This window comes from Podarcis bocagei (genome assembly GCF_964188305.1).
Source record: "Podarcis bocagei genome assembly, chromosome: 17".
Classification (NCBI taxonomy): domain Eukaryota; kingdom Metazoa; phylum Chordata; class Lepidosauria; order Squamata; family Lacertidae; genus Podarcis; species Podarcis bocagei.
In genome coordinates this window covers 30,803,935-30,831,284 of record NC_138143.1, presented here as the reverse complement: position 1 = coordinate 30,831,284, position 27,350 = coordinate 30,803,935, and the positions used below count along the sequence as shown (strand labels likewise).

The following is a 27,350-nucleotide window of genomic DNA, read 5'->3' as shown; positions in this document are numbered from 1 at the left end:
ATAGCTAGTAAAATATTGCTGGATCTATTTAAGAGAATAAGAACAATATGCCTATAATGGTGTACGTTTTGTTATAAAAAATTGTATTACTACATGTATGAAAATGACAAATTACCACGCTTGCTGCTTAAGTAGCACTTAACTGTAGGATTTTCATCTGTTTTACACAGTAAACCAGCACTGAAATGTAAAAGTTGTTCTTCATTGTCTACTTTCATTTGATGAAGTTCATCTTCTAATTTAAGCTTCATTCTCAAACCTTGTTTAGGGTGAGACAGTTGGTAAGTGAAAATAACACAACATGGTATGTTTGTATTTTAGGAGTTGACTGTGCAATGAACTGTCTTGGCACCTTTCAAATAGAAATCTTTGCCCTCAAATTAGCTATTGCTTCTCTGTATATGGATATAAAACTATTTCTATGTTGTAAGACTAAATGGGTTCTAATAAATCCAAATAAGAACAGATGAGCGTGTTCTGACTTGCACAAACTGACAGCTATGCTTATAGGATCTAAGGCTTAACCTAAGAGGTATATAGACCTGTAATATCACTTAGATCATCTGGGGAAATTGTGCTAGTGGTTCTGCACCCTATAGGATATAATATGCCAGTGACCCAAAAATGGCCATCTTCCACAGTTGCCACTGTATTGTGGAATTCCCTTGTCTCCAACATACATGCAGCAACAACTGTCGGTTGCTTCAGAAGTCTTGTAAAAGCACATCGGGTTGCTCCAGGCTTTCCCTGACGCTTAATATTGGTCCCTGTCTTTCTTTGTCTAAATTCACTGACTTCTTGCTTTTGTGTTTATATGCCTTTATATTACTAGTTATGTGCTACATTTTTTCTAATAATACATTTTTGTGTTCTGTGGTGCTTAGTTTTTTAAAAATATTATGCAGTTTATAAATGTTTTTAAATTAAAAAAGGTCTTGACTGAATCATTTGCAAAAAACAAACAAGTCAATAACTTGGAATAGTATTGGTTCCAATTACACCTGACTATGGTAGCTATTAAGCCACTTGCTATTAAACACGCAAGTCTGTCTGACCTCACCAGTGTTGCTGCATTGAAGTAAACAGTTTTTGACATTATTGTTGTTTTTGTTAAACATTACAAACAATAAATGTAACCAAATGAAATTATTTCAGTTACAGGCTTGTATAGTGCAAAAGCACAGTACAAAAGCAAGAAGGGTATATACACCAAGGTAATATGACCTTGCATATATTAATTAAATTTACTCTTCTAATTCTAGGAAGCTCTGCAGAGGATTATCTCCACATTGGCCCACAAAAATGATGAAATCCAAAACTTCATTGAAACTCTAAATCACACTTTAAAAGGTGTACAGGTAGGTTGTAGAGCTCATTACGTTCAAAGCTGAAAGGGCTTCTCTAAACAGTGTCGTTTTCTTTAATACTGCAATTGCAAACCATATAGGCCAAGGGCCAAACCTAGATAATGGCTGTGCAAGTCATGTGAGTTTATTCATGCGTACACATTCTTATTCTTTGAAGCCAGTGAGCTGCACTGTCAGCACGCCTCACATTAAAGTCTTTTTTTCTGTGTTGGTTGTTGCGTTGCTCTTAAACTGGGGTGAAGTGGCTTCAAATCTTTCCCCAGCCTTGCTCAGTTGGTAGAGCACAAGAATCTTAGTCTCAGGGCCATGGGTTAAAGTCCCACATTGGACAAAAAGGTTCCTGCATTGCAGGGGTTGGACTTGATGACCATTGAGTGTCCCTTCCAACTCTACAGTTCTGTGGTTATATCTGAGGATAACCCCATGCACACTTCCCAAAGCCCCTTGAAGAAGGGCAAGAGGATACAAATGCGCTACATGTGTAAATGAGGCAATTGTATTATTGGAGCAAGCACCAAGTTTTTCCTTTTATATCAAGCAGTTTAGAAAATTTTAAATTAAATTTAAATGCCTCTTACTAAAATCTCTCTCTCTCTGTGTGTGTGTGTGTGTATGAAAATGTGTCAAAATAAATTAATTCAATAATACTGCTAAGTCAAGTGGGTTCCCAGCTGTCTTTGGACTACAACTCCCATCATCCCTGGTCCTGCTAGCTAGGGATGATGGGTGTTGTAGTTCAACAACAGCCGGGGACCCAAGTGTGATAGTGATTTCTTTGGGCCAGGATGACTAAAGAAAAAGGGCAAGCCTATGCATATTACTATATGTATTGATGTTGATCTGCAGTATCCTTAATTTTTTTATTATATTAAGGAAATGGAAATATGCTACTGTGATAAGAACAAAGATCTATGATGCTTATTACATTTTATAGTTTGTGACGAAATCTGACAGCACAACTCATAACTAAAATTTTGTTTACAGGCTAATTCTTCCAATGTAATTGCTGAGTTGGATGAGGAGTTTGATGGCTTATATGCAATACTTGACGAGATGAAGGAGAGCATGTCAACTAGTATCAAGCAAGAACAAGCTCATAAAACCCAAGAACTTCAGGTAATTGGGTTTCTGATGATTTTGTAGTAGAACTCTCAAGCTCTGTCAGGATAGGGAAATGTGGGCTAATTAAATTAGTAGACTGTCACTTAATTAGCTTTACATGCAGCACAAGTTTGCTTTCTAAAACACTTTAAATTCTGTAAGCTTGTGCAAGCATTTCAATCGCTTTGCACTTGTCCCAACCTTCTCCGTAGTACTTCTGTAAAAGTAGGTTGCGTTTTGAATGTTGACATTCAAATGACAACACAACGCCTCTCAGTTCTTTGGAATTCCTGGATCACTTCACGTGCCTTGGTGCATGCCTCTTCCTATTAGACTCCGGGAGTTTTTATTTCTACCAACAAGCGCAGAGAGCAAACTTAAAAATTGACATTCAGGTTTGGCCCTGTGTGCCTTGTATGAAAGACTTGTCAGCTACATGTAGGCAGCAGGAATGTGTAACTCTTGTTTCTTTAGTTGCTGGGCTACAATACAGGACTCTGAATTCAAGCTTTGTGGCAGACTTAAAAAATGAAGGAAAATGCTAGCTAATAGGCATAGTGCGCAGAATGTTTTCTGTTTGAATGTACATGGTTTATACACATATTTTTAACATCTCAATCAAATTATTTTGGCTGATGCTGCATTATCCTTGAAGGAAAATACAGCAGTGACCAAAGCAGCCAACAACACTAAGTTGCCAATATTAGATTGTATAAAGCCTTTCTCTGTACCAAACGTGCTTCAAACCCCTTTGTCAGCACATTAATTAAATGAAATAGAAGCCAGTGGGCTTGGATAGCTTGCACAGTTCAGTTTTCATATATGAAAAGCAGTTGCTCTTTCCAGACTTCTGATTAGCACTTATGCTTTAAGAGTTTGATATGAGACTTAAATTGATTGCATCCAGTTCTGTTCTTTGAGTTGAGTTTTACACATGTAACCTATCCAGGGAGGTAGTTATCTTCAATCTGCTCCATGTAATGTTTAATTTTTGGAGCAAATTGATTCAGATGCTTAGTTGCCTAGATTTCCTTAACTATTTTTATTCGTCTTACTAAAATATTCATTTCCCATGTTTCAATAAAATATGTGACAAACCACAAAAGGCAGAAAACAAAAGAAACTGCTTATAACTTTTTGGAAAAAGCATATTGGAGTCCAGTTTTTTTCCTGCAATAGTGGTTAAACAAGGCTGTCCAGAAAGCACACTCTTCAGTTTTCTACAGGGAGCAGTATTGCTCTAATATATAGGCTGGGCAGAAAGTGAGGAAAGGAGGTTTCCCTAATGTCTCCAACTTATTTTTGAATGGATGCAGAGATTTATGGACACAGGGCTGGAAGTTCAAGTATGGCCAGCAGATGGAAGTACAGTATGGAATTAGTAAATGTGAGATTAATTTGTGCTGCTCTTGCTCCTCATGTCTACAGCTTCACTGTGTATGTAAAACAATACGGGTTACATATCCTTCAGGTTACAGACGCTTCAGGTTACAGACTCGGCTAACCTAGAAATAGTGCTTCAGGTTAAGAACTTTGCTTCAGGATAAGAATAGAAATCGGGCTCTGGCGGCGCGGCGGCAGCAGGAGGCCCCATTAGCTAAAGTGGTGCTTTAGGTTAAGAACAGTTTCAGGTTAAGTACGGACCTCCGGAACGAATTAAGTACTTAACCCAAGGTACCACTGTATTGGAAACATGGCATCAGACTTGTCTTTGTAATCCTGGCAATCTGTGAAGCCTCATACTGAAGGAGGACTGGAATGTGCTTGTACTAGCTAAGAATCATCGAATATTAGAATTGGAAGGGACCACAAGGGTCATCTAGTCCAGCCCATTGCAATGCAGGAATCTTTTGCCCAACGTAGGGCTCAAACCCACAACCCTGAGATTGAGTCCAATGCTCTTCCAACTGAATCATCCCAGCTGTTCCTGGTAGAGTACAATTTTTCATGGTTTGCAAGTAGCCACAGTTGTTGTGTTTCCATGGCTGTGTTAGTCACCGTAGCTCATTCTTTCACCCTGTTCCTTGAAAGAATTCTACCTTCTTCTGACAGCTTAAAGCGTATCACACAGTAAAATGTGCTAAATGTATACAAAGTTAGTTAGTTCAACTTGATCATGGAATTTTGGTATAATTCAGAATCTCGGTGTACCAGATGCTGTCAAATAACTTCACCTCTTAAATCACTGGTGCACATGTGGCTTTTGACAATACAGATACAGCAGCTGACCTGTCTCTCCAGTGATGAATATACAGTATTTGAAATATTAAAACACACCAACAGCATCTGGTTAAATCAGGGCAATCCAAACAAACATGAGCCGCAAGAAGACTTTGACACAGAATTTATAGGCCACACTGAATTAAATTTCCACATTGTATATTAAAATGTTTGCGATATATTTAATATTATTTAATATACACAGTTAATATATTTAATTAAATCTATTAATGGTGTATTTAAATATAATCCTTTAAATTCTTAAACAAGTTTAATGCACAAACAGATTTATGCACTTTTGGTAACAATGCATGACACTCCCCCCTCCAAGCTTTCAATATGATTTTTCTTGAATGTTGCCAAGGGCACCAAAAAAGTCCTCGTGGGCCATGAGTTGGACCAGCCTGGGTTAGATAGTAAAATGTCTGGTAATCTCACCATGCAAGGAAAAAGAACTCTGCTTCGTGAATTGCCAAGACTTTCAGGTAGTTGGAAACCTTGTTTGTCAACACTGTACTGTTGTATTGAGCAACATGACATGGAACCTTAATATTGTATGCCTATACTGTCACCTAATAGCCTATGACACCCGCTGAACCTTATAGTTGCGTATCCAGCACAACGTAAGGGAGTAAAGATGCTGGGATCTAAAACTGTGCAAACTCAAGAACAGGCATTCTAGAATTCACTTCTTCAGAATTAAGAGCTGCTTCTCCAGCCTACACTTGGTGCACTTCCTGGAGTAGATCACACCTTTTATTGAGCCTCACTCTTCATAGGCTAAGATAAATAGCTGTGTTACCTTGAACTTGGCGTGCCAAAGTACATAGTACTCAGCCGGGAGTGTCTTTTTATGTTCATATGTTTATGGGGGGTTGGGAATAAACCTGGGTGGATGTACAACTGATTGCAGAGGCCTGCGGGGGCTGAGTCCCACAGAGAGAACTCTGTCTTGTTTTCCTCTGCCAGAAAGGTGTTTTTCCCCATTACTGCATGTTCGTTTTTTTTATTGTGTTCCATGCTAATACCTTTTTGTTTACACTCTACGCTAAATACGTCAAGGATTGAACTTGAGACCTTCTTTAGCATGTGTTCCATAAGGGCCTCATCCATTTGCCAGTAATGGGCATTGGAATTTTTTTTGGGGGGTGGAGAGAAGATAGCCCTGTGTTCTCTTAATAACTCATGCTATGGACTGGCTTACTGAACAGCTTTCTGTTATTTTCCTAGAATCAACTTAGCCAATGTAGTAATGCCCTGGAGAACTCTGAAGAACTGTTGGAATTTGCTGCTCGTTCACTGGACATAAAGGACCCTGAGGAATTTTCAAAGGTATAAAAGTGTGCCTGACATGAAGAAGAAAAGGAGAGATGCTATTTAATTGCATGCCATTTGCCTGCAACTACTTATAGATTGTGTGGTAAACATTGTGGAGGACTTATTGTGGAGCTGATTAGAATCTCTGGAGTGATCAACGCTGCCTTCTGAGCATTTCAAGTACATGTATTCAGACTACCCCAGGACAATAGTACTATTCTGATTACTGGATTTGTAATCAGTAGGTAGTAGTTTTCATGAATGAAATGAGAACTATAGGGTGTGTTTGAGGAGTGGGAGGAGAAGTTATATTGTACAGTGGTACCTTTGTTTATGAACTTCATCCATTCCGGAAGTCCATTCTTACACCAAAAACGTTCTGAAACCGAGACACGCTTTCCCCAATGAGGCTTCCTTCCACCAGTCGGCTTCCGTTCGAAAACCTACTTCTGGTTTTGCAGAGTGTGTTGCCCAAATCGTTCATTAACAGGACTGTTCTTAGACCGAGGTACGACTGTACAGCCAAAAGTGCTTTGCTTGTGGAACTGTTTAGTTGGATACTGCCTATAGGCTAACACCCATAGAAGCTGAATTGGTCTGTGCAATTATAGTTCAGAGTGTTTTAAGAGTGCTCAGTTGCTAAAAAAAATTAACAGGAAAATTAAGATGACATAATGCTTGCATAATTTTATTGGGTACCTGCAGAGAATTACGTCTGTTCATTCACATACTTGATAGAAAATTTACACACAGCAAGCATGTTGTGCTCAATACTAGTAGGTCATCAGTATTGTCTCTGCTATATGGTTGGATCCGGAGAAACACTGGTAGAAGGGAGTGACTTTTTGCCACAAACCTTCCCAGCAGCCCTCTGCCTACCCTACCAGGATCAGGGAACCTTCATGAATGGAGTGGGCTTGGGGGAGGAGGAATCCCCCAAATTAGGCAGAGCCACCTTCTGTGACTGCGTTCTCCATTCTTGGAAGGTGCCTCTGCCTGATATTTCTGATGGTTCTCAAAACAGCAGAATCTTCTGACCTTAGGGAGAGGGCCCCTTCTGGCATTTCTGTAGATCCAGCTAATAAAATGATTGACTAACTGCTAAATGGGAATATAGTAGGCAAAATAATCTACTTTTAGAAACACAAACTTGGCAATGCATTAAGTTGCCTCTGTGTGTTAAATAGATTTATTACGTTGGCTTTGCCAGTCAGTGCATCATGCCTCCAGCTGATGTGCATTAGCAATGCTACATTGACTCCGAACCATGTTCCTTGTACATTGGTTGGAAAGGAAGCTGAATGATCCAATCAAGGGCAGGCAATGCTTAAACTGATATATGAAAGAATTCCAAATGATCCATCAAAATCTGAATTTGTTCTGCTCTTTGTGTTGAAGGGCTGCATTTGAACTTTGTTTTTATACTTTTAACAAGCTCATCTGAAGTTGTTTGCGTTATTTCCCTGGAAATTAAACCCAAGGCAAAAACAGAATTATAAAACTTGCTCCTCAGGTTCTGTTTGTTCACCATTAATGCCTATCCTAGTTTTTGACTAGGGTTAACTGATGCTACACTGTTTCATCACAGTTCCTTTCCATTTGTTACACTGTTTCCCCTGGACTTCATCCAGGTTCCTTTTTCTCAGTTCTTGGATTGTTTCCACCTTGCTATGCCCGACAACAAATCCTAATTATTGGATTTTTTTGTCCTGTGTTTTTGTGCCTGCCAAACAGCCATAGATACAAAATAGCTTGGATTTGTAAACTTTTTAAATACATGTCTGCATGTTTGAAAAGTTGCTTTTCAGCCTTTTCTGTACTAGCAAGTTATTTGTGGACTATGACCAAATTATACTTGCCTGCTGTAACAAGGTTAATTTGGCTCTCAAATAATTCTCAGGGTAGCCATTTCATACTGAGATTTTCTGAAGCAATTCTGAAAATGACCTGGGTTGAATTGAGGGGATAGGGTAGCTCAGGGAGAAAAGGATTGCTGTTGCTTTTGTGGTCAGAGTAAAGACTTATCATGAAAGCGGACTTTATATACCTTTCAATGGTCTTGTATACAGTGGTGCCCCGCAAGACGAATGCCTCGCAAGACGGAAAACTCGCTAGACGAAAGAGTTTTCCGTTTTGGAGGTGCTTCGCAAAACTTATTTCCTATGGGCTTGCTTCGCAAGACAACAATGTCTTGCGAGTTCCTGCTGGGTTTTTTTCCTCCCCCCCCTTTTTCTAAGCCGCTAAACCACTTATCAGCTGATCCGATCAGCAGATAAGCCGCTAAAAGCCGCTAATCCGTCAATGGGCTTGCTTCGCAAGACGAAAAAACCGCTAGACGAAGAGAATCACAGAACGGATTCTTTTCGTCTTGCGAGGCACCACTGTAATTGCTACTCTTCAGCCTTACCTTGTGACTATCAAAGTAAATGGTGAATAAATTTGCCATGAAAGATGCTGCACTACGTATAACTGCTGAGGTAGCAGACACACAATGCTTGTTGCAGAAGACTGCATTCCCTTCCAGCTAAATTCATTATAGTAATCTCTACTTTGATCTAACAACTTTTAATTATTTATGCAATAAGCAACTTAAGCAACCATTCTAGGTGGTTGCAGGGGGACTTTGCTTAGAATATCTGCTTCTGGTTTTGTAACTTGCATTTTAAGATGGTCTGGTTGGAGATAGGAGAGGAAAACGTTGTGGAAGCATTTTCATTCATGGTGCAGATAGCATTGAGTTTGAGATGCAGGAAGCAACGGCCTCCCTAATTTGAAGTTCGTGATCTTGGGCAGGTTGTTGTGGTTCACAGTATCTCAGACAGCAGGTGAGGATGTTTTATTTTCTGTTTTGTTCTGACTGGTCATCTTATCACCTAAGACACTTGTTTGTGGCGATAAGATATAAAATCTTAATACATAGTCTTTTCCTGTGTTCAGTACATAAGGAATGAAGATAAAAATGTTTGCAAAGTACCCCCCCCCCGTGCCATGAAAGGGACCACAGATCAAAATTTAAAACTCTTTAATTTTTGTTGGCAAACAGAGATGGCAATGTCCTAATTTCTACTGTATTTGTGATAGTTGTAATAGCAAACAACTTTTAAATGTATATGAAGCTGATGTTTTAGTTTCTTAATTCAGATTCTATGTTGTGTCACTTACTTGTTATACTATTTTGAAACATTAATTATCTGTGGGCCAGACAAGAAACCCTATCTAGCCAGGCCTGAGCATTTTCACTAGAGTGTAAGAATTTGGGGTGCATTCCAGTATTTCTTGCCACCGATAACAACATTTTGTTGCCTAGGGCCAGCTGAATGATAAAACTCCCTGAATTTGGTTCAACTCTGGCACAAATCTAACACTTACTCACTACCTAATTGCTGACATGCCCAACAAAACACTCAAATGTCACTTGGCCCGATCACATTAAAAATAGAGCACAGAGATTTGATGACAGTGTCATACGGAATTAGTTTAGTGTGGCTTGTTGAAATTCCCTTTTTTTTTTTTTTTGCTTGTTGCTGAATTTCTAATAACTTTGTATTAACAATGGCTTATGAGGCAGGTCTTCAGTGGTAAAATTCTGAGTTGGTTTTGAAACCGAGCTGGACATCTGTGAGATTGATAACTCTAACTCTTTCTTGCATGTTACTGCAGATGAAACTTGCATGAAACTATTAATTACCTTCTCTCTCTTCTTCCTGATGCACCTCAAGGCTGCCAGACAGATCAAGGATAGGTACAGTACCAACTTATTTGTTTCTGTTCCTAGTCTTCCATAATTGTTGAAGATTCTGGCTAAGTAATTCTTAACAGTTTTCACTTAAGATTCATGCAACTAAAAGATAAAATTAAGTTTTGCATGCTAAGACAACACTGCTGTGTTTTGGCTTTACACTTCCTTCTCCCTGTGTGGTGTGTGAACTTTCATTCAGCGACAAAAGAACAGAGGCACGTTTTAAAACAAATGTGTTTGGAAGGGGGGGAAATAATTCTTAATGCTGATCCATTAAAATAGGTGCCATTTCAAATTTAATTTGGAAGTGGCACAGGAGGCCAAAATGTTTGTTTTATATGGTATGTAGGCCTCACTTATGGGATATCAGTTATGGGATAACATAACTTGAGCTGGATTTTAGTTATCTAAAACAGCATGGTTACTAGAAAAATCAGAAAATGGTACACTTGTCCCTTATCTGTTCCCAAAGCAGTTGAAGCACTTTCACATATGTATAGTTGGAATTTGGTGCAGCCCCCAAACATCCAAAGTGCAGAAATGTAAAACTTTTCAGTTTTAACTTGTAATGTTCACCTTCATTATTATTCCAATACCTTAGGCAAAGAATAGAGAAAGATAGGCTATATATAAGACATAAGATAGGCTATATATAAGACATAATATTTCCATGTCATACACCTGAATTATGCTCAAATTTGGGCAGGGAATGAGAAGACTTCCAATAGCACTCAAGAACATTTCTCAGCTTACTACTGTGTTATATGAATGCAGCACCAAGGCTCCCTGCTATTTCATATGCTCACTTTTATGTTTAAGCTTTATCATGTATGGACTCCTCTTTCTGAAATGAGTCTTGACTATTAAGGGCCAACCCAGGCATTGGTTACCAAAAGCATGCTGTCAAAAAACCACCAGCTGATAATATTCAACCTTATGTTAATGGGTTAGAGGCACTGTGTGCAACTTGACCATCACATTGAGCCCCTTCATGCCTCTTTAGAGTGGGGTTCTGGAAACCTTCCAAGTTGCTGCTCATAGCATCAGCAGGCGTCCAGAAGTTATAAGCCTTGTGAAACTTCCACAGAGAGGTTTTGTATGATGCACTCTATCCTTAAGATGTTGCAGGAGCAGAAGTGGATAGTTACAAAGACAAACCCTCAGCATGGTAGCTTGGGTGGCTGAGAGGTCTACGGAAAATCCCCCAGCCTGAACCCCCGCAAAAGATTTGTTCTGCCTCTCAACTTGTCATCAGTAGTCGATCTAAATAAAGGTTTTGTTATAGTTTGGTGAAGTGCCAAGCTCCAGTATCTGCTTCACTTTTTATCTAGACATTTTAAAATATTGAAACACCTGTCTTCCCTGTCTGTTGTTTTTGGCTCCTGCCTGAATGATTTTTACCTGATTTCTACCCTTTAGAGTCACAATGGCTCCAGCGTTCCGCCTGTCCTTGAAACCCAAAGTGAGTGACAACATGACGCACCTGATGGTGGACTTCTCTCAAGAAAGGCATATGCTCCAGGCTCTAAAGTTTTTGCCAGGTAAAAATAAGTCTGCGCAGCATTGAGGTCTTTGGAATACTGTTGCCACAAAATATATAACCAAAATAACAACCCAATAACCCGCCCCCACATTTTAAAATCAAACCAACCAAAGGCCTGGTTAAAAAGGAACGTTTTTGCCTGCCGCCTAAAGGTGTATAGGGGCATAGCGGGATCACCAGCCGAAGCTGATGGAAGGCACTCTGGGCCACTGAGACTCTGGGTGCTGCAAATGTACTTTTGCAGAGGTTTCCCTCTGCACAGCCACTTTGCAAGTAGTATTTTTGTGCCTGAGTTTGCTCATGCAAGGATAATCTAAGACTTTGTATTGAAATATCAAATTTAAACTGTCAGGATTTCAAATCTGATTTTATATTGTGGATGATGAATTGTTTGGGATCTTTTGGCATAAAGACTTTGTGCAGTTCTGAGTGTTTGCATTGGACACTAATTCTAACTGATGGCTAAAACAGCTCAGCTTTAAATGATGAAACCCGAAGTGAGTCTTCTGACATTCCCAACTTTTGACATTTCATGCTGACTGTCTTGCTGACACCTCAGTCCAGAATGTCAAAGTACTTATTGATTCTCATTGTTCCTGCTTCTTTTTCTCCCTCCCTAGCAAAAAAATAAAAATATATATATCAGAAACAGACCTTTATCCACCCCGTGTTTGAATTTGAATGTAGCAAACTTCTTTTTCAGCTTTCCCAATTAAGAGAAAATAGTAATCTCTGGGATTAAATATTTAGCTAGTCTAAAAGTCTTGGGGCTTTTACCCCTGAAGAAGGGGACACTTACTTTGCTGTGCTATAATAGTTGTAGGGAACCTTGCTCTCTCTCTCCCTCCTCCTCCCCATCTACCTCTCCTCTTCCTCTCTCTGTGTGTGTGAGAGAATGAGAGGAGTATGTTGCATTCCTCACACATGGTGGCACTCAAACACCAAACTTTTAAAACTGTTTTGGGGAATGTTCCTTGGCATTGCATATTTGTTCCAGTAGCTGTTTGATCCCTTAAGCACAAGCCTTACTGGATTGCGTTTTTTAAACCTGAAACAGAAGTCAATAACTAAGGCAGGCAAAAACACTTTAAGACTCATCACAGAATGAATGCACATAGTTTGGAACTGCAATCCTGTGTACATGCCATCCCACTGGACTTAATTCTAAATATTAATGCATAGGATCAGGCAGTACATAAAAGTGATCAGGTCAGACCTTAGCCATAGGATTTTGTTTTTAATCTTAGCTCACCCATCTGGATCTTGCCAAGAGTACAAGATCAGTATGTGGGTGGCAGTTGAGTTTACCAGTGATCTGTTTTATTTCCTTAACAGTGCCCAGAGCTCCAGAGATAGTCCTAGCAGATTGTATTGTGGCTGACAACTCTGTAACGATTTCATGGCAAATGACAGAAGAAGACAACAAAATTGATCACTATATACTAGAATACAGGAAAACCAACTTTGATGGGCTTCCTCGAATAAAGGACGAGAGGTGCTGGGAATCTGTGGACTACATTAAGGGCACTGAATATACATTATCGGGTAATTTTATTTTTCTGTTCCCTCCAAGTTGACTTGAGTTGTAACATGAGCTTCATACTTTTTCATGGGAATCTTTTAATGTCAGCTCCATCTAATGTGAAGCCCGCATTTGCAAATGTTTTGCACTCCCAGCATGATAAATGGAGATCTGATCTCATTCACTTTCCTCGACTTCAGCTAATATTGATATAGTACTTAAATTTGTCTGTAGCTTGGGAGAAGCAGCACTTTAAAACAGTATACATCTACCTTTCCTCCTTTATAGTGTTATTTTGTGTGTGTTCATTTTAATGATAGTGGATGTCTTTTTTTCAGGTCTGAGGTTTGACTCAAAATACATGAACTTCCGTGTCAGAGCTTGCAACAAGGCCGTGGCTGGAGATTATTCTGATCCAGTGACTTTAGAGACGAAAGGTAAAACTGGATAGCTAAGAACTAGGACCATATAGTGGCTTGAATATAGGAAATGCATGCTCAAATGCCATCTTGGCTATAAAATGTACAGTGTTGTTTTAGAGCAGCAGCTGTGTACCTTAATGTACCTCCAGTCCTTAGGCCCAAAAGCCAGTTTAAGTGAATTGGAGGAAAGGATTGAAGCAGAGGACTATAGTATTTGCACTGTCTAAAGGGCTGCTATTTAAAATTGTTGACATGGTACCAGGAGAAACATTAACCTGAGGGCACATACACCTTCTAAACAAATTCTAGCATAGGGAGATGGCACTGATTAGAGATGGAAGTGCTAAATAGTGCCACTCCCACTTGATAAACAGTGCAGATTTTTCATCCTAAACCCCTTCACTAACTAACTCTGCTGTGATACGCAGTTGACAAAAATTTACCAATTTAAAGCCATCAATTTAAAGCCATGCAACCGTTTAACCACTTTGATAGCAATTGTGAGGCGGATTTGTTTGTGGCCCTGCAGCAATAATTTTTTTTAGCTTTCTTGGTGTGATACTTGAGCCAAAACAGTAGTAAGATTTCGTTAGCTTTCCCGGCCTGCAAGTTAGTCAGCTGCTAGGGAGGTATCAGTGGCTTTCTTGCCATCTTACGAAGTCTCAGTGCTGCAGACTGGAATATGTTGCCAAAGCAGATTCACACTGTTTGCTCACTTACTTGAGGATGGGTAAAACAACATGGCTTTTTGCTGATGTGCCTGATTCTTTCTCAGACTTTTATCCTGCTATGGCCTCATATTGGTGCATTTGATATAACAGTGAAGAGCCTGGTACCTTTTCTTCCTATCCCATGATAGAGATTAGGATCATTTTCTGTCATAAGCGTTGAAACCTTATGTTCTGCTGATTCTTAAAATGCCTTTCACCCTGTGAGTGACACAAGCACATATATCACCAGTTCCACCTGAGTGGCATAATATGGCTGCATAAATATTATCAGAAGTGTTGCAAGCAGCTTCCCAGCATATTGAATCATGCTCAGGATATTTCTTCAGAAAAGTCAAGAAGCTGCAGATTGTTTGCCCACGGATCGGCTATTGCTCATTTATTTTAATGTTTATATTTTTAAAAATAGCAGGACAATTCATTGAAATGCAGAAGCACTGCCAGTGTAGTCCAGTAGATGAGAAGTGTTCTTAATGATGTCATTGAGTGGCTTGCAAAGTGCACCACTAGTATAAGGTTCAGTTCTCCCAACCAGCTTTGGGATTTATTTTCAATTTATGACAACTTGTACAAGCCTGGGTTGCATGTGAGTGTGCTAAAGATGTCATCAGCAGAGGGCAAATGCACAGATCAGTCAGATCAGTTTACTTATGCCGTATGAAATTACCAGTTGTGTCTCTGTACTTGCACATTGGTGAAAGAAAAATTCTAGAAAGCTTTTAGTGGTAAATTGCTACTGTAGTGTATTAAAAAGCATTCTTAATTTTTAAGTCAGAGGACATCTTTGAAGCACTGGATTATAATCCTAGCAAGGCAAAAACAGAGTGCAAGGCAACAATCTCCATAACAATCTCCATATTTAAAAAGAACTTGGCTTGTCGGCAAATGAGCTTGCAGATGTATATTTGTAATGGGTTGTATCACCAAATGTTGCACTTCTAAAATTAGAACTATTGCCATACATTTTAAGGAGTTGCACTGCTCAGCTTCACATCTACATACTATCTTTGGGCATTAGGAAAACTTTCCATGTCTGCTATATAACAACTGGAACTATTCAAGTCTTTTCAGCGTATGCCACTCTTAGAGCTGTACCTTATTCCCATTTTGGTGATAGGTGAGCATTTCTAGTTGACCGTCAAAACACTATGCGTTTACAGTGCTCTTATTGAGCATTTGCCTGGTAGAATCATCAAGTTCGGCATTGCTTAAACATACTGTTGACCTTTCACAGAGGAATTTCAATTCTTGTATTCTGTGAAATACTAAAGAACCGTGTCTAATGCATTCTAATTGAATAGAGTCTGTTTAGTGTGACACATATTGTTTAGCTTCCAAAAATGAAGGCAAACACAGCAACATAGCCTCAATTATTCTGCTTAGTTGGCAGTAACAAAGATTAAATTTACCCCACAACAAATTCCAGCGAGGAGCAGTGACTCAGTCTGACTGCTTTGTTGTATTAAAAACTCTCTGGAAGAGTTACTACCTACCTCATTGTCATTTTCTGAGTGTCAGTAAAAGCTGGAAAGCTTCTTGAATATATCTCTTGGGTAAAACATAGCTATTTCTGTTATATTCTCTCCATATATGCCTGTTACACATTTGGCTTCACCCATGAAAGATTTGATGCTAATACATTTTTTATAACCTGTATGTATCTTCTAATGCTCTGCCAAGCAAATTACCATGCTTGCTTACAGTGGCATCTCTTAGTTGGCTTTGAAAATAACTTGTTGTATTCTGCCTTTAGTCATAAGAACTTTTGGAAACCTATTACTTGAAGAATGCTGTGGGACGTCAAGCCTGCAGGCCTCCCTTTTAGCCAAGCCATGCCCATTTGCCCAGTACCTAGTGTCCGTATATGATATCAGATGTGGAGCTAAGCTGAAAGGGTTTTTGCAGGGGCTGCTGATCAGCATTGCTTTGTGGGCTGTGTGTCTACCTACTCAGTTTGATTTCAAGCCGTGCGAACAAAAGCAGGGTCACCTGGCATTGTGATGTCAGGTGATTGACAGATGGACCCTTGGACAGTGGGAGAGAGAATGATCTGGTCCCCTGGCTGGACCCAGCTCCCCCGTCCCTGCTGTGCAGCTCTGCTGGCAAACTGACAGCCTTGACACTTAACACAAAGAATTGCCCTACATACTGATCCCCCCCAGATTAAAACAGAGAACTATAACAGGCTCTACCTTTCAGAACAAGATGCACACACTGGCACTGTAAATTAAGGGCCAAACTGCACAGGACATTAGTTAGCATTTTCAAAAAGCATGCTCAGACTGGTTGCTCATACTTCGGGGGGGGGGGGAAGCAGCCAAGGGTCCCCAGTCTAGAACATGCTCCAGTGCTGATTTACTGCAGAAAACAGTCCTTTCCAGGCTGTTTGCACCCAAGGTGCTGTTTGTAGTAGATATCAGGGGTTTTTTTTTGGGGGGGGGGTTCAGAGCAGAGTGGGAGGTAGCAATATTAATCTGTGCAGGGCCCCAATCCAGATCAAAAGCAAGCAGCAGTTAGCTCAGTTGGTTAGAGTGTGGTGCTGTTTATGCCAAGGTTATGGGTTCAATTCCCATACAGGCCACGTGCATTGCAGGGGGTTAGACTAGATGACCCTTGGGAGTCCCTTCAGCTCTACAATTCTGTGGTTCTATGATGCAATATTCTGAATTGGGCACTATGGCTGATTTTTCTCTAAAATAAAAGCAGGCAGGTGGAGTAAGCATTTAAAAAACAATAATTAGAAGTATAGCATCAGAAGTAGACTTGTCTTAGGTAGGGAACCTGGGCAGCCTATCTAAATATGTTAACTTCTTCACTCTTTGCATTCAGAAAAGGTGTGACAAACCTTTTGATCTGCATCTTTTCTCTGGGCAGCTCTTATATTTAACCTGGATGGTTCATCGTCTCATCTTAACTTGAAAGTTGAAGATTCCTATGTGGAGTGGGATTCCACAGGAGGCAAAAGCCAAGAAAACAAAATCAAAGGAAAAGAGAACAAAGGCAGGTAAGGGAAACTGAGCTCCTCCTCCGATCAAGTTAACTTGTAGATGTCATATTTAAAGGCTGTTTCAGCAAATATAAATTTGGTCTATCAGGTAGGGAGTCTTCCTGTGCAAAAGAGATTATTCATATTGCTATAAACTTAATGAATCTGTTCACACTAAACTTAATGTATTTGGCAGTATAGCATACTTGCTGGTAAAGTTTTGAGGCATCTATTGAAGAGAATAACCTTGAAACCTGTGTTGGAAATGGGGAATTTCTTTTTCTGGAAAAAGTGACAGTGTTGCAAGGTAGCTCTGGTTTTGTTTTCCCCCTAACATGGGTACATTACTAAAAACAATTCCCCCTGCTGAAAAATAATACTAGCAGTCATATTCTTCTTAGGGTTAAGTATTTAGCACTTATGTGATTCAGTCGTATGACCTATGCACAAATCATGAGCTCTCTAGAAGCATCTTTTTCTATGTAAATTAGAAAAATGAAATTTATCAAATGATTTTTTTTTTTTTTTACAAAAAATCATTTGATATATTTCTAGCAAGTTAGAAAGTCTGGCCTGTAAAAACAAAATCTGTTGGGGAGCTTTTCTGAGATGATTGTGTTGGTCTAAAGAATAATTTCTGTTGTCCAAATAGATTAGATTATATAACTTCTACACCACTTAATATATTAAAAACCTTTATTAAGTGCTGTACAAAAAAAGGAGCAGCGACAGCCAATTAAACAAAATACTACAAAATCGCAGTTACATATGAAAAGGTTACATTAGTACAAAGCTACTAACATATATGAATCAATATCAATTCATTTTCCTTCTGGCACATCCTCACTCTCATCCTGTGTCCCATTCAGCTGCTCTCTCCCCACCCAGCTGAGTTGAGTTTCCCAGAGGGTCCTGAGGATGGGGAAAGGCTCCGTCTCCACTCACGGCTCTTTCTTCACTCTCTGTCCTCTCCTCCTCCAAGGTGGATTTAAATGTTGGGGGTTTGTTGGCATACCGTAAGCTTCCACAATTGCCACATACGAAAATACAGTGGTACCTTGGTTTCTCAAACTTAATCTGTTCCGGGAGTCCGTTTGATTCCCGAAACAATTCGAAAACCAAGGCACGGCTTCCGATTGGCTGCAGGAGCTTCCTGCACTCAAGCGGAAGCCGCATTGGATGTTCGGCTTCTGGAAAATGTTCGCAAACCGGTGTTCGGGAGCTGATTTGTTCGACAACTAAGCTGTTTGAGAACCAAGGTACCACTGTATTGCCGGTTCATAGGTGACAGGGACGTGCTCTCCTATACTATAGGAATAGTATTGTCTGGGAGCAAGTAGATGTATTGTTGTCAAGTGAGCTATTGCCGACTCCAAATACCCAGACCACTTTTTTACTTCCCAGGAAGTATTTTCCGTAAGAGGGAGGAGGAGACTCCAGGCCTTGGAAACTTTATACTCCCGTAGTCTCAGTAATAGGAACGTATTTCATGTCACCCCCACCCCAGCTGTGAACAGGGAGCTGGTAACACATTAAGTTCAAGAGGTAAAAAGGCTATAAAACTCAAACAGGGTTTAATAGATTCCAAACCTATTTTATGCAGACTTCTTAAACCATTTTGGTTACATTTCAATTTGTAAGCAAGTGGGTGTTTTCTGTTTGTAAGTCTGTGAACAGCATACAGTTATTAATAGTTATCAGAACAGTTTTGTAGTGGTTTTAAATACTAATATTTTTTAAAAAAAATAAGTCTGTGTGTAGCCACGAAGTAGCTTTTTAATTACCTATTTTTGTCTGACAGTTGCCAGATTACCCTTCTGAAGAACAATACAAGGTGACAGTGTGCCTCTTCATAGCCATAGGGTTCAGCTTTTTACTCTCCAATATTTTCCTTTCAATTCTTGCTCTCTAGAGTTAGCATGAATCAATCCAGCAGCCTTTACCAGTAGACAAGCCACTGTTTGTTGTTTAGATCCTTCTTTCCCCCACTTATTTGTCATCTTTTGTATTTACCGTTCAAACTGCCTTTCTGTAAAATCACCAAGCCTGTATATAAGTTTTGACAATTTACAGAAATGAGAACCGCTAACACTAAAATTAGGCAGCGTAAAATGCACCAGTTGCCAACAAGCTAATGCCTCTGGTATTTTATGGTACACACTGGGCTGTGTCCCCAGTTGTAATGGGACCATAGGCCTAGTCTGTCACTTTGTAGTAATAAATGGGGATATTTGATTCTTCCAGTACTAAACAAACATAACTGCATCCTTTAAATACAGAAATCCTTCACAATCTTTAAAGACAGATTCTGGTTTTTTTCTCTTAGTCTTATGTTCTCTGCATTAAGTAATTTTATTTCAAGAAGGAGCGTTGAGTTTTTGCACTTATTGGTCCTGGCCTCTGCAAGCAGTAGCCAATCAAGTGAGGAGGATCATTTTGCAGCATGATGCTTTGTTTTTGTAGCATTACTGGAGAAGGGGACAAGGCTATTTGGTCTCTGTGTATCACCTGCAGTATAGATTTCAGCCCTTGTGTATTCTTCCCTCTGGAGATGCAGGTACTTGAGTTAGGCATACAGAATTGGAAGTTAGACTGGGTTTCCAGGCCAAACAAGTATTTTGTCATTTTGCAACTACAATGTCTGTTTTTCTTTTGAGAATGCACGTTGTCCAAAGAACTTGCTATTCTTTGATGTTACATGAACAAATAAAACACCATAGAAATTGCATTAGTTAGTTCCACAGTGGCTTATCAAAACAAAACCGACATGCATGTTGGCATTGCAACAGTACAATTAAACGCAGAGAATTCGGCTTGTATTGAATCATGTCTTCAAATGTACCAAATATAAAATATTTTAAATTCAATTGTGTACCTGTAAAGGCTGCTAATATTAAGGACATCTTCTGGGTGAAGGGAACTTGGAGCACTTACCTGAAAAATAGCATGTCAGCATTTTGGTAGATCTGGTGGAAGTGGGAAGTTATTCTGAGTTTGTGCCTTCCTTGTATCAATTGCAGCATCTTTTGAACAAACATGCTATTTTTCTACATAACCTGGCAGCGAACCTAACGTGTTGCTTTTATGATAGAAAGCAGAAAGTAGTAGGCTTCCTAGTAACAATGTACTTGGAGTAGGGTCAAACACTGTGGTGTGTCCCCTTCCTCCCCCCCCCCCCAAATATATGCTTTTAATTTCTTGGCTTTGCTGTCTTTTCATGCTTTCACTTATTTCTTTTTTTCTTTTGGTAAGTAACTTTCCTTTAATACGTTTCGTTTGTTCAAAGGCCTTTTCAGTGTTGCATTTAAATGTCTTAAGAATTCACAATAGAACTTCATTCTGAAAACAGTAAATGCTATATCTGCTATATTCATGCCACTTCAACATTCATGCCACCAGAGGTGTGGGGAAGATGGCTAATGTATTGGGACTGGGTTTCTATCTTATTTTAAAATAACTCATTTCTAATCGGATCAATGGGACACTCCCCCCCCCCCAAATTACACTTCAAGTTCACTCATTCCTATCCTGCACATATCCCTCCTAGTCTTCAGTAATAGTAACTTTTCTGTTGTCTTAGCATGTTTTTTTTTTTCCCCTACTGGTAGCCTCTTCTGTGCATGGCTATTTGTATAGATATAGAGACTTTCAGCATGGCTACCCCAACAGACCCCTCTAACAGCATGTGAGCCATCTGTGACCATAAATGCTTCTGTGAAACAGTCTAAAACTGGATTTAAAAAATACTAACTTGGTGCCTTTGCTTGTATGCTGTTGTAGTCATGGTTGCATACTGCAGTGCAGAACAAACTCATTTCTTGTCATCTTACAGAAGTGGAACTCCTTCCCCAAAGCGATCATCTGTTAGCTCACGTTCACCTTTGATAAGGGGCAGCAGAGATAGATTTACTGGGGAATCGTACACAGTGTTGGGTAAGGTTTTTAAAGAAATAATACTTATAAATTATTATTATTATTATTATTATTATTATTATTATTTTATTATTATTATTAAATTAGTTTTTATTATTTTTTGTGATACAAAAAAACACACACAAGGAAAAGTAGATATAGCACCTCCACTTTCAATTCATAAAATCCTTTTCAGTTTGTTTGCATTTGGTGTGAGACTCTATTTCCATAGACATTGGGAGAAAAGAAGAAGAGGGTTGAGGAGGATAATGGTCTTTTCATTCTATTGTATAGTGCAGAGTTTTTGTGGCAGCATCTCATGGGTAGGTCCTTTATTTATATAATTATTTGGGGGGGTTTTATTGTCATGTTGAGAGATGGGAGGGCCCAAAGTTTGCTTGCTTGCGCTTGGTTGGTTGCAGTATGGTTTGTTTGGAGGGGGGCAGGATTGTTGTGTCCAGATTAGCCATATTAATTTGTATGCGGGGGGGGGGGGTAGGTCATTGTCTTGTTGTGCTGTATATGTGGTAAAGGGAAGCCACACCGGGGCGAAGGTGTCCTCTTTTGCTTGTCCCCATGCTAGTTAATTTTTCTGGTAGGGCAGTTTCCCATACATTTTGGTACCAGTGGTGTATGTTCACTCCTGATAGGTCCTTCCAGGGTCTGGTTATGATATTTCTAGCTGCTGAGAGTAAGTGACTTATGAGTTCCTTGTCTTGTGCATTGTGGGAAAGGTTTTTTTTTGGGGGGGGGGAGGATAAGCTTTCTTAGTTTTTATCATTATGATCTGCACTGGAGTGGGAAACCTTTGGTCCTCTCCCCATGTTGTTGAACTACAGCTCTTGCCAACTCTTATCAAGCACAGCTGGGGATATTGGGAGTTGTAGTTCTGCAACATCTGGAGAGCCAAAGGTTCCCTATGCCCGATTTCTACAACACCAAAAAGATTGGGGATTTTCACTGTCTAATGAAATCTATACTCAATCAATTATGGGTCTTATCCTTGAACAATTTGTGTTTACTCTTGAGCTCTAGGCAACACAAGTTTGCTTGGAAGTGTTCATTGTTCCTTCTCTGTTTCATTACAGGAGATACTACTATTGAGAACGGGCAACACTACTGGGAAGTGAAAGCCCAGAAGGATTGCAAATCCTATAGTGTGGGAGTAGCGTATAAAAATTTGGGGAAATTTGACCAGCTAGGGAAGACTAATACAAGCTGGTGCGTGCATGTGAACAACTGGCTCCAGACTACATTTGCAGCCAAACACAACAACAAAGCAAAATCGCTAGATGTCCTGGTTCCAGACAGGATAGGAGTCTATTGCGACTTTGATGGAGGTAACTTGGAAGTCCTCAGAACTATGGATGAGAGAGCTGAAATAAGTGTTACTCCTTTACCTTCTGAGAACGTGTATTAAGGAAAAGACAAATGTTACACATAAGCTGAATTCTTTTAGAAGTATTAACATGCTTTTCTCTCTTCAGGTCAGCTCTCTTTCTATAACGCAAGCTCAAAGCAGTTGTTGTACACCTTCAAAACAAAATTCACCCAGCCGCTACTACCCGGTTTCATGGTCAGTACCTACCTAATTTAACTCATTCCATCATTTCTGCTTCAAGGGCTATTTTTCTACAGTTACTTTTAGGAATAATTTCATAATGTGGAAAAGACTCGCATTGAATGCCACAGATGCTTTTGGGTTATTGATGCGTCACTGTCTGACCTCTATACATGTTTATATGCTTATTAAACTTGGTTGCCCCAGGAAAAACTGGCAGCCACTTTGGTGACTATCTCCAGGGCTCTGTATATGCCCGAAGAAGAGAAACCCCTAATGGGGGGGGGGGAATGCAGGAGTGGCTAACCTGTGACCCTTCAAATGTTGCTGGACTGTAACTCCCATTATCACTGATCTGGGGCTGATGGGAGTTGGAGTCCAGCAGTATTTGGAGGAGGACAAGATGCACAGCTCCCTTAAAATCTCTAGCTTACACTTTTTTTAAAAAGGAATGTATTATAACTCTAGCCCTCGTAGCTGCAAAACAATGTGCATAACTTACACAAAATTGCCTGGGAGCAGAATTTTGTTTTTGTTCTGAATATACATCACAGACCTTCTCCTGTTTAGATGAGCCTACCCAGATACTTAGAAAGTTGAAGTAATTTTAATCTGTTTTAGTATTTTAACATTTGTATGTTTTTAAAGTAGGGTTGTGAATTTTTCTGCCTTAATACGAACTTGAATGGGAGCTAGTGTAATATAGAACACTGTTGAAACTAGACTTCCCACCCCACCTTGTGTTAGAAACGTAAGAAAATGCTAAACTGTCAGCCTCCTCTCTATATAGATAGCGAGAATTTCCTCACCTGAGTTTTATTTTTATATTTACAGTAGATTTTAAAAGTAGAAAAGGTGACACTTTTTAAGCAGTTCAGAGCAACTGTTTAAAAATATAACTCTGGCTAAACTGGATTTGAGCCTCTTAATTCTTCAAAAAGTGACAACACTGTTAATCATTGTCATTCTCACTGTTCCCCTGGTCAGCTCTTTGGTGAAAAAGGGCCAGTTATAGAGAAGATAGGGGTCTCAACATACTCGAGGGACAGACAGAAAAATGCTGTGATGTACAGTGATTGCCATGATTTTAATTGACTTTGAGCAAGAAGAGAGCACTGATGACCCCTCATCTTTTTATATATCTGTTTTCTAGGTTTGGTGTGGTGGTCTCACCTTGACAACAGGACTGCAGGTGCCAAGTGCCGTGAAAACACTGCAGAAGAGCGAAAATGGATTAAGCGGTTCAGCCAGCAGCCTAACCAATGTTGCCCAATGATATTTTCACTTCATGTTAACTGCTTTTTCTTTGCAGGTGTTACTCAAAGAGCTTTTGAGCAATGCTTTAATGTGTTCCTGCTACTTCTGAGGCCTAAGCACCACTAGTGGGGCTGAACCAAAACGTTAGCAGGAGTGTACTGTGAATCTGCAGTGTAATAGGAAAATAGACTGATCTTTTTTAAAAAAGAGAATTGGGTATTTGAGGTTGTAGCTATCTACTACTGTTAGACTAAGTTTGACTACTTGTCTTACGGATTCTTGACAGATAACTTCAGTATAACACGCAACAAAGGCAAGTATGATCTTGGTCTAAAAGGCCTTCCTTGCTTTTCTTCTCTCTAGGTTTCTAACACTCACTCCTTGACCCCGGAAAAGGAGATGAGCTGGAGGGTAATACACAGAAGCTTTAAAAATGAGAGCCATCTAAAAAAGCCAGTCTAACTTTCCATAACTCAGTGTAATGAAAAGGTGGTGGTGTGTGGTACAAATACTTAGGTTTTGATCACTGTCCTTTGATTCAAGGTAGTTTTTACGCAGGTGGGCACCATGAATAACATTGCCGAGAACTACACAGTCATCTCAAGTAGTGTATTTTAAACTGGTATTTGGACAGTGTCCATTAACCATGAAAAATGCTTTGAGGAATGGAAGAGATTGTAGTATTTCTGACCAGTCAGCTTAAGGAGCTTTTCGAAGTGCTTCCATTTTCCTCTGTTAAATCACCTGAGCTCAGTAATGAGGCAGTTTAAGTCCCATTTTTTGTATTGTCAGCCAGTTTCAGTGTGTACTTCACATGGTACACTTTTTTGAGGTTAAGTGTATGCTCAGAATTAAGTCATGTTTCGCCAGCCATTCTTATCTGTAAGCTAATGGCTTGTTGCCACATCTTTAGTTTCTAGGCTGTGCCCTGAAAACTGCTCCAGAGGCTCAAAATAATATACTGTACCTAGTCAACTGCTAGATGCATCAGACACCTTAGTTTTGTAACATGGTTAATGTCCGGAATGATGTTATCTTCAAACCTCTAAAGCACTTTTCCTGTAGATTTTGAAAGTGGATTGTACATTCCAGTTTTAAAGGCTCCATAAGTTCTGAGTTTCCTCCATGATGTCGGAAGCATATATTAAGAATGTAGATGGCATGTTCAGATTTTATGGTAACTTCCAACCTTTGAACATTTTGAGTGTGGTTCCCTATTAATTTCTCCATCATAGAACCTGATACTAGGGTTTTGGGGGTGTTGGGTTTTTTTACATTCTGTGATCTACTGTCTCACTCTTGAGAAATTTCACAGAATAGTAAGAAGCAAACTTTTTAATAAAGCGCATCTGAGCATTTTTCACTTGTGAGAAATGAATACCTGCAGTTGTCTCTGAAGTGTTAAGAATTGAGTTTGAATGTTCAACTTTCCCAACTGAACCATGTAAATTGCTTCCTCAGAATCGCTGAATGGCTACGCTGATCCAATCTGTTTACTCCATTGTCCCTCTTGCAAAAGAGTAGCAAATCACAGTAAAACGTCTCATGTTCTAAGAACTCCTTAAATACCATGTTCTACCTAGTCTTACCATGTTTTCTAACAATCAAGGAACCCAGTATTTATCCCATTGTAATGATGTGTTTGTTCTGTAAGACCCTTCATGTAGTTCTGCTTCGTATACCTTTGTATTTGCAGCACTTAAGTTCACCTTTTTATTCTTTGCATATTTGATTTGTGAAATAAAGATGTTTTGATAACTGGCTTGTTATGCCCAATGCAGATAACATGCCAACTACTTCTAGGAAGAAAATATAATGTGGTAAATACCTTTATGATGCTTTGACCAGTATAAATGGGCTTCTAACTAGTCAGAATCAAGCTGCTATACTCTCGGAATTACATATTTTGGAGCAAGGCCTTTGTTCTATGTACAGTTAATAGAGGCACTTAACTGTCTTAAAATGGTTGCATCTGCTGACTGTCAAGTGTGATCCAGACTCTGAATCGACTGAATACTTCACAGTTGCAAGTTCTACTGAATTATGCAGGCATCTCTGTGAATTCTCCACAACTCAGTGGATCTGCAATATTTATTCCAGATGCAGTACTAGTGTTTAGAGGTTTGACATGTATTGGGAAACATACATTTGGAGTGGTGGGTTATCCTTATCGGAGGAACATTACTGCTAGTGGAACAATCTGAGGCATAGGTGCTTCTGTTGGCTGCCCAGCTGGGTAGTTCCATATCAGTTTAAGGAATTAGAGTATGGTGACACGAGGAAATGCCTTAAGCACTTTAGATATTGTTTATGAAACTTGAACTAACAACATTGATAGGTTTGCATTCTGTGGCAAGCATGCAGAAATTGGTGCAATTGAGCAAAGCAAATTACTCAGTTTGATGGTTTTGAGCAAAACAATTATTTGATTGTGTTTACTCTTCAGGTAGATATGCTAGATTGGTTACAAACAAGGCATAGTGTGTATATAATTTGTCTGCTTACTCATTGTAAAATTTGAAGTATTTTTGTATTTGTAGCTAATGAAAGGTGGGTTTTTTTTGTATATTTACAGCAAGAAGAAAATGTGTATTGTTAATTTAGTTTACAGAAATTATGGAATTGTCTACTGTGACATAATCATGTAACACAACTTGACTCCCTTTTGTATAATAAAGTAGCAAATGTAATTCACAATTGGGTTTAAATCCAAAACTATGTGAATCTGCTTAGAGGTTTTTGAAGAGCAGCTGAAAGCCCAAGTCACAAAACCGTATTATGAATGGTATTTTAAGGGTGTAAGAGTGGAATGGTTATACAGTGACTATACAATACAGTCTTAATAATTCAGTTTAAGTTTGAGGGCTATGTAATGAACATAATACATTCTCCTTTTATTAAAGGAAGCAGAAATACTCCTATATATTGTTCTCTCCCTTGTCTCTTAGGACAGGATTCCTTTTTGTGATGTAGGAACAGTTTTGAGGCAAACTAATTCGGCAAATGTTGGCATTTTAATTATGCAAGTGAGAACTTTGTGTGGTATATCAACTGACTTTGTTACTATGCGGTTGGCAGACTTGGTTGACTCTATCTTTTCTGGTCGTTACTTTTGTCCTTGGAATTAAACTGAAGTGTTCTGGAAGCCTACTGACTTGAAAGGGAAACTTAAGCCGCGTTTTCCTCCCGTAGTACTGTACAAATCAGCGGCTTTTCTCTGCAAGTGGGCTGCTCGTTTTCACCACCGGTAAAACACTTCTGCATGTGCCTTTTCAAAATGGCTCTTATCATTACTCTCCTAGTGTAAGGTATTGAGATAAGAAAGCATATTGATATTCTGCTGTCACACTGAACTTCCTAAATGGGGAAATTGTGCACTGACCTCAGGTACCCAGTGCTTTGCTCTTCATCCTTGTCAAGTACCCTCGGACAACAACCCTACCTACCACAACACTGTACAACTGGGGTGCCTTAGAGCCCATGGAGTGTTTTAATTTGCTGTGTCTTTAAGTCAAACACATCTTGCAGGGGTTTTGTATTAATAAACTTTTGAAAACTCGTATACATCTTTTGTCGTGCTTTTTCTGAGGATAGTATGCTATAGAGAAGTGGCTTTCTTTGGGTATGGAAGATCTTTGCCTGAACATTACTGGGGAAACAAGGGCCTCTGGAGGT

The 27,350-nt window shown here is 39.4% G+C and overlaps 1 protein-coding gene across 3 annotated transcripts in view; it reads left to right on the top strand.

The window, feature by feature from the left end:
• FSD1L (fibronectin type III and SPRY domain containing 1 like) overlaps positions 1–27,237 on the top strand; it is a 31,710-nt gene extending 4,473 nt beyond the window's left edge. Inside the window, exons 2-14 of one of the 3 annotated variants that reach the window (XM_081177171.1) lie at positions 1,263–1,358; positions 2,352–2,483; positions 5,919–6,020; positions 9,725–9,747; positions 11,164–11,285; positions 12,623–12,832; positions 13,148–13,246; positions 16,834–16,963; positions 18,747–18,779; positions 20,778–20,878; positions 21,946–22,197; positions 22,345–22,433; positions 23,572–27,237. In XM_081177171.1, coding sequence (XP_081033297.1) covers positions 1,263–1,358; positions 2,352–2,483; positions 5,919–6,020; positions 9,725–9,747; positions 11,164–11,285; positions 12,623–12,832; positions 13,148–13,246; positions 16,834–16,963; positions 18,747–18,779; positions 20,778–20,878; positions 21,946–22,197; positions 22,345–22,433; positions 23,572–23,694 — 1,512 coding nt within the window. In that variant the 3' untranslated portion in view covers positions 23,695–27,237. The remainder of the gene's footprint in view (positions 1–1,262; positions 1,359–2,351; positions 2,484–5,918; positions 6,021–9,724; positions 9,748–11,163; positions 11,286–12,622; positions 12,833–13,147; positions 13,247–16,833; positions 16,964–18,746; positions 18,780–20,777; positions 20,879–21,945; positions 22,198–22,344; positions 22,434–23,571) is intronic. The other 2 variants (XM_081177173.1, XM_081177172.1) reach the window with 2 other exon arrangements.
• Positions 27,238–27,350: the final 113 nt, after the last annotated feature.